The 9,964-nt window shown below is 30.4% G+C and overlaps 1 protein-coding gene across 1 annotated transcript; it reads left to right on the forward strand.

Annotated features, from left to right (window-relative positions):
- The first annotated feature begins 5,050 nt into the window (after positions 1–5,050).
- LOC115704111 (probable flavin-containing monooxygenase 1) lies at positions 5,051–9,524 on the forward strand. The gene is made up of 5 exons (XM_030631330.2): positions 5,051–5,655; positions 6,700–6,940; positions 8,214–8,395; positions 8,530–8,879; positions 8,962–9,524. The coding sequence occupies exons 1-5, from the start codon at positions 5,191–5,193 to the stop codon at positions 9,296–9,298; spliced, it is 1,575 nt and encodes a 524-aa protein (XP_030487190.2). The 5' UTR covers positions 5,051–5,190; the 3' UTR covers positions 9,299–9,524.
- Positions 9,525–9,964: the final 440 nt, after the last annotated feature.

Here is a 9,964-nt window from a genome sequence, read left to right on the forward strand (position 1 = left end):
GGAGTTAACTTTGGAGTATTGTTAGTTGGATCTAATTATTAATAATTAAAATTAATTATAAATAAAAAATATTAATTACGGTGTAGTTTCTAAGAGTTAATTTAAGCCATTTGATTAAATCAATAGCTAAAAATTATTATACCTATCAATAAGTAAAATGTACAATACTTACTGTATTAGCTCTCATATTTATTTAATTAGTAGAATATTTAGTGTGAATTATTAGAGTTGTTTTACTAAAAAATAAAAGAATTTACATTAAATTGGTGTAGATACCACAGGAAATTAGTGTGAGATGATCTAATAATAATACTCTTTTTAGTATGTGATGATGGCCTTTGGGGCCTCACCGCTCTTAGCTTATCGGGAAAGCTTCATGTTGTAGGTGCTAATCATATTGTTTCATGACTCAAATTCATATAAATTAAGCTGCTAACATGAGTCAGATTTGTAAAATAAGGTGACAAGGAATGAATTAAGATGAAAAAACTTAAAATTGTTATTGCATGCTATAGAAAAAGTGGCCACTATATAATTAATTTTCTTTGTCTTGTTTATTTATTTTATACATGGTTTTGGTGGTACATGGGTCATGATCCATACTCGTAAGTGTTATATGCAAGTTTAGCCTACTAAGTACAAACTTGATCTACACATTAAGAAGGTCTCAAATTGTATCATTTCCCCAATTTGATCGTGTTCAAACTACTTAATAATAATTGTACACGAGTTTAGAAAAGAAATTTTCATTAACATGATTTCTATTTTTTTTTTATTTTATTTTTAAATTTATAAGATATATATCCTCCCAAATATTTTATTGTATTTTATGCATTTTGGAGATTAGTGTAGCTAGGTGATTGCTCAGCATATATGAGGTTTTATATCTTAATAATTAAAGTTGGTAATTAGTTGAAAGGAAAAATGGCGGCATAAAATTCCAAAAAGTTTATTTGATGTAAATAAATCATCAATCTCAAAAAATTACGGTAATAATCCTCAAGCTCCCTATTTTTGTTTGTCCGTTAGTTTTTATTTTGACTGATTCGGTAGTACACTACAAATTTTTTTTCTTTTGGTCACTACAAAATTTGTGATTAAAAGTGAAAAAATTGTCACTAATTATAAATTATGATTTCTATGTTGAGACTAAAAAGTCCGTGGCTAAAAGTATTAGTCACAAAAATTACAATTTGTTGTGACGAATTGTATTTTTAGTCACAATACTTGTTGTGACTAAAACTAAATTAGTGACAACTTATAACTAAATACTATATTTTAGTCACAAGTAACATTTTGTTGTGACTAAAAGTCACATTTAGTCACAAAAAAATTATGGTGTGACTAAAAAGTTGTTACTAAAAGTAGCAGTTTTTTGTCGTGGTAGCTTTTAAAAATGACACGTGTTGATTTGTCGAATTCGACAAGAGAAATCAAGAGTGTGAGATCTCAGTGAGGGAGAGATTGAGAGGGTGAGTGGTGAGTTTTTCCTGACTGGTTGACAAGATCGGGGATGCAGCCTAGCTAGGTCAAGTTGGGGGTGGATCGGAGGTCGTAGGGGTATGGGTCAGGTTAGGTTGGATGAAGAAGACGAAGAATGAAATATAACGAAAAAAAATAATTTTTATGATTTTTAAATAATTTATTTATTTATTTAAAATTATTATTTTGAATAATAATATTTCAACGTATGTATTGAACTAGTTAAAATAAGGACTAACAGACTTATAAAAAAAAATATAACTTTAGGAATTATTGCAGCTAATATGAACTTATCTACATTAAAAAAAATTTAAGAGACTTTTACTAATATAGTCTTTTATTATTATTATTATTATTTTAGAGAGCTATACATAATATATATTTCAATCGGATTTTATTGCATTATTACTTACTTATTATATCAATTTTTGTTAGCTGTTGTTATACCCGAAATTCGGCCAGAGGAGAACACGTGTTAAACTGGGAGAATACGAATCAACAAATATAATGATAATCATATTCGAAAATGGAATAACTCATTAAATGCGGAACTGACAGGGTATATTATAACTTGCTGATTGTAAGGTCTTAAGCGAGATAAAGATATACGAATTGTTGCCTCGTGCGTTAATGAGAAACTATATGACATTAGTAGTGCAAAGCGAGGCATCAATCTCACTACGCATGAAGAAACATAGACGAGACATGACTGTTAAGGCACTTAGCGTATAATACACATTATACAAACTAAGTATAACAGTTGAGCGAATCCAAACAACGAATAGCGAGGCATCCATCTCGCTATAGGAAGGCACATTCATGGTACCTTCACTAATCAGCTCCAGACATCTTTCGAGGAGATCCACATCCGTCGAGTCAGCTCTCTCAAATAGAAGCTGACATTCAAATGATGTTGACTGCTGAAGTTCACCTTGTCACCAAGAACTGCGATTGTCAAATGGAGCGTTATGTCTTCAAGCGTAAAAACGACGAGATTTACATTATCGACCTCGAAAAGACATGGGAGAAGCTCGAGCTCGCTACCAGGATTATTGTTGCTATGTTCTCAGCGAGATGCCCAGAACGATATGCCTTACAACGTATTTAATACACGTATGCATTGACCCAGTAAAAGTGGATCAATCACAGCTGTGTGATTTTCAAATAATAATCGCATTTATTTTACGTGGGACGTAATCAAATCCCATAATTTTAAGGGATTATTGTTGTAAGATATTAGTTCGATTTGTAATTAACTGCATTCCGATGTAACTACAAATAGGGGGAGGTTACACTGAAAAATGGACGAAAAATCTTTAAGAGAAAAAGCCCTAATAATTGTATCAGAAATATATAATAAGATAGACTCGTGGACTATGCAGAATTTTAAATGCAAAACCATGTAAAAAAGCTGTGTTCCTATTTTTTCTTTACTACTTTTATTTTCTGTGCAAATCCATCACAATTTAGGCTTTAATATAGTTAATGAAAATCTACATTAATAGCTGTGAAATGAAGACAGATCATATATTATTTTCGGGATGAATAAGATGAAAAATTAAAAAAATATTTTTTTTAAAAAAAAAAAGATTTCCAAAACTATTTAAGACTATAAAAATACAAATTTATATTAATTTTTAGAAAATACGCCTCTCTCTCTCTTATAAAGAAAAATACACGTCCATGCTCAACTTAAATCATGAGTCTGCTATTAGTTAAGCATGCCGATTTTATCTAAAATGTTTTGTTTGTATTATATATTTATACTTTTTTGGTCAATAAAGTAAGGAGTATTTTATCAAGCTTATGCTTAGAACTTTTAATTGTTTCTATAAAGCTTCAGGCCTTTAACCTAAGGTCATCTCTAATGGTAAAATTTAAATTTGATGTTAAATCAACACGAAAAAATTACTTTTTCAACGTTAAATTTTTTCTCAATTCTAATCATAATACTAAAAATTACACCAAATTTTATATTATTTATTATTTTATTAATATAATAAGAATATTTTAATACTAAATATATATATAATTATTAAGTTTTTTTTAAAAAGTATTATTTAATTAATAATTTATTTTTTAAAAAATAGTGTGATCTACAGTGTCTCACTAAATTTAGTGGGACATTGTAGACAAAATCATTTATGAGTATAGTTTTAGTGTCTCATTAAAGTAAATATAGTGTGAAACTATACTATTTAGTATTTTAGAGTCTGGTTTGAGATGCCCTAATGTTAGCAAAATTATTGTTTATTGCTCTGGTATGCCTAATAATGAGATTCAGCACATTCTGGAGGTTATACCAAAGGCATTTTACCTTTTCAGTATCTTAGAGTCCCTATATGCTTTAAGAAAATTTCAAAAGCTGATTGTGATTGCAACACTGAAAAAATGGTGGCCAGGATTTCTATTTGGAGTAAATTTTTAAAGTTTAAAAGAGATTTTTTTTTTTACTTTTATTGTAAATGCTATTGTGTACAAAATTTGAGAAACTAGGAATATTGCTATTTAGGAGGCTAAGATGTATAAAGTTTCTATAATTGTAAATAGATAAAATAGAAATTTGTGGTAGATTTTTTCTTTTTAAAAAAGAGAAAATTAGTAAAGAAGATAGAATTCTCAACTAATTTGTACAGATTGAACAGTTTTGTAATAAGCTTACTTTGGTTGTATACATTTACCAAAAAAAAAAGTAAGGAGTATATTTTTGTATAATATGTGTATGCATGTATGTGTTGTGTATCATGTAGTCGTAAGTTTAAACATCCAGGCGGGCGTAATTTGGCAAAATGAAATATCTATACATATACGTATATACATGCTCTTATTTTGACGTGGTGGCATGTAATTAATCTCACAAGAATTGGAGAGACGCGTATATAAATATATATAATAACATAATATGCATCTACAAAAATATATGATGGCCTTATTATTAGATACTCACTATTTTATTATACATGAGAAAAGATAAGGTACCTTCTTCAAACAATACACAAACTTAATTAAATTTGATTAAATGAAACTATGAGAGAAAATTCGATCAATAATTTTAATATTAATAAATACCTATTTCGATAATTAATTTAATGCATTATATATAAACTATTATTTAAAACTACATACGTACAAATTATTTGGTCATTATGTGTATAGTAGTTTGACCAAATTAATATCAAGATATTATTGTTTTATTTATATGTAATGGTATAATATATTATAAAGGAGGATCAAATACTATATTCGCGGTCTTAATTTGAAGGTAGAAAGAAATTCAATTCTTGCCACACTACCCATAATAATCAAAAGAAAGTCACTTAATTAGAGGGAAAGTTCCCAAACTTAACAAACCAATTTCCACATTACGTATACGTACATACACACATATATTTATGTATGCATGTATATATATACATTGAAAATAATATATATCATTTTAATTAGGCGTCCAATTACAATAATATTATTCCAACACTTTCACAGACATATCAAAGTCTATTTCACGTGCTTCTGAGCTTGACCCAAAACTCTCATGCAACTCCTATATATAGATCACCATGCTCTCACAACAAAAACCCACCCCAACCCAAATATCAGTACTATAGAAATTCACTTTCTCTCTGTCTAAATATATATCTGCAAAAACCAAAACTAATAATCTCATAATAATCAATCTAAGTAGTACTGTTAATATAATAATATATAGAAATGGCTCGTACTCCTATTTTTTCTAAAATCGGGATAATAGGAGCTGGGGTTAGTGGTATAGCTGCAGCCAAACAGCTGAGACACCATGATCCCATAGTATTTGAAGGGAGTGAGACGATTGGAGGGGTGTGGAGCCATTGCTCATACAGGTCCACTAAGCTCCAATCGGCTCGCCTAGACTATGAGTTTACGGATTTCCCATGGCCTGGTGCAGAGAGAGAGGAGTCTAGCTTTCCTTCCCACCTTGAGGTGTTGGACTACCTCAACTCCTACGCTCGTCACTTTGACATCCTCAAATGCGTAAGGTTCAATTCTAAGGTGGTGGGGCTCCGCTACCTTGCCGGAAAAACTAGTGAAGAACCCGCCGATCTCCGCGCTACACCACCGGAAGAATACGGCAGCCTCCTCTCGGGTCACCCCGTTTGGGAAGTTGCTGTCCAGACCAACAATTCGGACGATATTCAGGTAGATATATATAGTCATATGTATACACATGTGGACATATTTATAATCTATTAGAGGATAAAATGATCAGTTCAAAAATAGGTGTACCGATGATGCACTATATTTTCGTTTTCTCGATATCTGAATATAGTTATTTAAAATATATTATAAATTTTTTAAAAATTCAAAACAATTTTTTGAATATCTTATTTACAATATATTAAATTCTTTTGATCTTTTAGAAAATTGACAAGATTATGTCTTAAACAATATATTACAACGATTTACATATTAAAAACATAAAAAGAAAGTGCATCAATACACACATTTTCCAAGTTACATCATAATTTTTTTTATAATAAGTTAGAGACTAGTTGCACCCGTAAAAGTGGATGTTGGTATCCAAATAATTATAATTATAATTTTTTATATATAGAGTATAATTCTTTGTTATCATACAAATTCTAAAATATTATAATACAAAATTTATTTCATATACATATGTATAAAGTAAAGAAAGTTTTGGTCATTGTAATTAGTTTTTTTTTAAGATCTCAAGTTGAGATTGAAATGATTTGTTTGAGCTATATATAATTTCTTGTCAAAAAAAAAATTAGTTAAATTTTATTTTCGTGGTGTTAAATTATTTTAAATTTTTAGAAGAAATTTTTTTTCAAAGATATCTTGATTAAATCGATATTAGAAATACAAAGTACGCCTTGGTACACCCGATTTTGGAGTGAACCATAAAATTTTCCAATAATATTATGTCTTTTTAATTTATTGATGTAGAAAAGATGTTAAGAGATGGCGCGAAATTAAGAATTGGTCAAATATATAACCAACCTTGCTTTTATATTACACTAATATCGTGGTACGTACTACAAACCGTACGTGCGGGAGGCGCAGCCTGCGCCATATCATGTCACACAAACTAAATTACGTACATATATATACACACACTGAATTATGTATATGTCACATATATTGAACTAAGAAATAATTAATAAATTCACTGATGATGATTATAAGGTAACTAATATGATAATAATTGGATGTTGACAGCTGTACAATTTCGAGTTTGTGGTGGTGTGCATTGGAAGGTACGGAGATGTAGCGAGAATGCCAGAGTTTCCAGAGAAGAAGGGACCTGAGATATTTGGAGGAAAAGTTTTGCATACAATTGATTACTGCAAACTTGACAAAGATGCCACTTCTGATCTCATTAAGGATAAGAAAGTTTCTGTTATTGGCTTTAAGAAATCTGCTATCGACTTGGCTTTGGAATGTGCTCTACAAAACCAAGGTACATGCTTACCTACCTACTTACCACACTAAAATATATGTAATATATATTTTCCCAAAGCATGAGAATTAAGTACTACAGAAATTTCTGATTAATTTCCTTTTAACTTCCGATCGATGCAATTAATTAATATTGTACACTAATCTTATTTTTAGTGTTTCATCATCCAATTTTATTTTTAAATGACGATATCGTTAGACTTTCATACATGATATTGTGGAAAAAGAAAAGAAAAATTGGACTAAACTTTGGAATAAAAAAGAGAACTGGTAAAAAGTAAAAGCAAAAAAAGGGAATATATATCTGTATATTTATGAAGATGACCCTTGTTTTCCACGTTATGGTTAGGAATTTTTTTGCATGAAGTCTTAAGTGCTATTATAACAACATATAATTTATTAAATAGAGTATCGAATGAAATTCTTTTTTATATATATAATGTAAATAAAAAATAATAATTTTGATCTTACACTTTTATTAGGAGTGACCCATTTAGAAATGGCACGTACTTGTTCAAAACCGGTGTTTTAAGGAAATGGATCGACTGCTTTGACCGATATAGAAACTGCCCACGTTTTTTAAAACTATTCTAAAAATATAGAATTATTATATGCACGAATTTGACTTAACAAAAATTCAGATGATAAACTAGTCATGATAAAAGACAGAAGAAATATACAAGTTCTGATTTTTCCCACATATTTAATAAATCATAACTAAGAACAGAAAGTACCATGATATTATCATCATTAGATAATCATACACTTAGCTGTTCAACTCGCTGAAAAAGACCTCTTGATTTGTCTACGTACGTATACAAATAGTTGGCCACGTATGGAGAACTCTTTCAAACACACCCCGTTTTGTTATCTCTGTTTTTTTATTTTATTTTATTTTCTAAACTCATGAAATCATGAGCCAAAAAGTCAAAACGATATTTCATAATTGATAGTATACTCACATCAATTTTTTTTTGGTAAGGAGGCTCACATCAAAAATTTTAAATATTCTTTATAGACAAATTGTGTCTCTAATAAACGTCAAACAATATATTGAAAAAAAAAACTATATAGCGCATGCATAGGGACCAGAATGAAAAAATGTTTTGCGGATGAGAAAAAATATATATCCTTTTCAATCTATCAATAATACTAATAATATTTCTTCCCAATCATATAGTATAATTACCTAAAGAGTTGATATATATATAGTTCGTATTTATTATTATTATTATTATGAAACTGAAACTGATTTTTTTTTTTTGGCTCAATAGGACCAGAAGGGAAACCATGTACAATGGTAGTAAGGACTCTGCATTGGACAGTTCCCCATTACTGGATTTGGGGTTTACCATTTTTCCTTTTTTATTCCACAAGGTCTGCACAGTTTCTCCATGAAAGGCCCAACCAGAGCATTTTGAGGGTCCTCCTTTGCTCTCTTTTCTCTCCATTAATGGTAATAACAAGCTAACAATTATTTATAATCAACTCCCTTGAATAATTTTCTGAAAGTAATGTACAGAGTTCATATGTATATATGTATTGATGATGTGATGTTAACTGAACGATATATTATATATCTTGACACAGAGGCAAGCAGTTTCAAAGTTCATAGAATCTTATCTGCTAAAGAAGCTTCCTTTGGAGAAGTATGGACTAAAACCAGAACACCCTTTTGTGGAAGACTATGCATCTTGCCAGATGGCTCTTATGCCAGAAAAATTCTTCCCAGAAGCTGATAAGGGAAAAATTGTGTTTAAAAAAGCATCAAATTGGTGGTTCTGGGAGAAAGGAATCGAGTTTGAAGACAAGTCGAAAATTGAAGCTGATGTTGTAGTCCTTGCAACTGGCTATGATGGAAAGAAAAAGCTTAAAGCTATCATACCAGAGCCATTCCGCAGCTTATTGGACTACCCATCTGGTCTTATACCACTATACAGGTTAAAATTACTAAAAAGAAGAAACCTTTTGATATTGATTTTCATATTTTGTTACAAGTTTATTTATCTCTGTTTTTTACAGGGGTACAATCCATCCTTTGATCCCAAACATGGGATTTGTAGGCTATGTCGAAAGTATTTCGAATCTGCATTCATCTGAATTGCGTTCGATATGGCTATCTCGATTGGTGGACAAGAAGTTTAAGCTCCCAGCAGTGTCAACAATGCTTGAAAGAACACTTAAGGAGGTGGAAGTTATGAAGAGAACAACAAGGTTTTACAAGAGGAACTGTATTTCTACTTACAGTATCAATCACAGTGATGAAATATGTGAGGAAATGGGGTGGAATGCTTGGAGGAAAAAGACTTGGTTATCTGAAGCATTTAGCCCATATCGCAGTCAAGACTATTTTAACTGATAAGATTGAAATTAAGTTACCATACCATAAAATGCAGTCAAAAAGTTTCTGCAGCATTTAGTTTCTAAGTATTAAGCTAAGCTTACTATGTACTATGAGATGAGTCTAAGAGTAGAGGAAGAAAAGAAGAGAAAAAAATAAATTTTAGGGAAAGTAAATGCATATATAGTGTATCCAGCCAAATTAATGATATTATCTAAATAATATTGACTTTTAAAATCTCCAATGGCATTTCTCTTTCATGTTAGAATTTAATAGTGCCGCCCACTAAACATGTCTTTTGGTTGAGTTGAGCACTAGAGTAGATTGTGAAAATTGACAGAAATCAGCTACTTGCAGATTTGTCAATCAATTGGTGTGGAAATATGACCTCATGGTCGGCTAATATTAGCTAACAAAGGCAAATAGGACCACTAAAATGGAGCAAAACAGGAAACATACTTTATAATCCTAGGAACCTATAGATGCAGCTCATTTGGACACAGTTCGGCCGCCGTGGTAGATTTGGTGTCCCCTATAAAACTCTATGGTGGAGTTTGGTTGTATCGTGAACATTATCCCACATAGAATAAATAGTAAAATATTGAGCCATATATAAGAATATGGACTATTCTACTCATCACCAATTGGTTTTGAGATTAAATCTCATTATTCTCGACATGGTAA

Source organism: Cannabis sativa, chromosome 1 (genome assembly GCF_029168945.1).
Source record: "Cannabis sativa cultivar Pink pepper isolate KNU-18-1 chromosome 1, ASM2916894v1, whole genome shotgun sequence".
NCBI classification, from domain to species: domain Eukaryota; kingdom Viridiplantae; phylum Streptophyta; class Magnoliopsida; order Rosales; family Cannabaceae; genus Cannabis; species Cannabis sativa.

Bases quoted from the DNA above. Each gene is read 5' to 3' on its own strand.
- LOC115704111 (XM_030631330.2), top strand. From the start codon at position 5,191: ATGGCTCGTACTCCTATTTTTTCTAAAATCGGGATAATAGGAGCTGGG. The intron at 6,941-8,213 runs GTACATGCTTAC...TTGGCTCAATAG, and splicing joins ATGTGCTCTACAAAACCAAG to GACCAGAAGGGAAACCATGT. The intron at 8,396-8,529 runs GTAATAACAAGC...ATCTTGACACAG, and splicing joins CTCTTTTCTCTCCATTAATG to AGGCAAGCAGTTTCAAAGTT.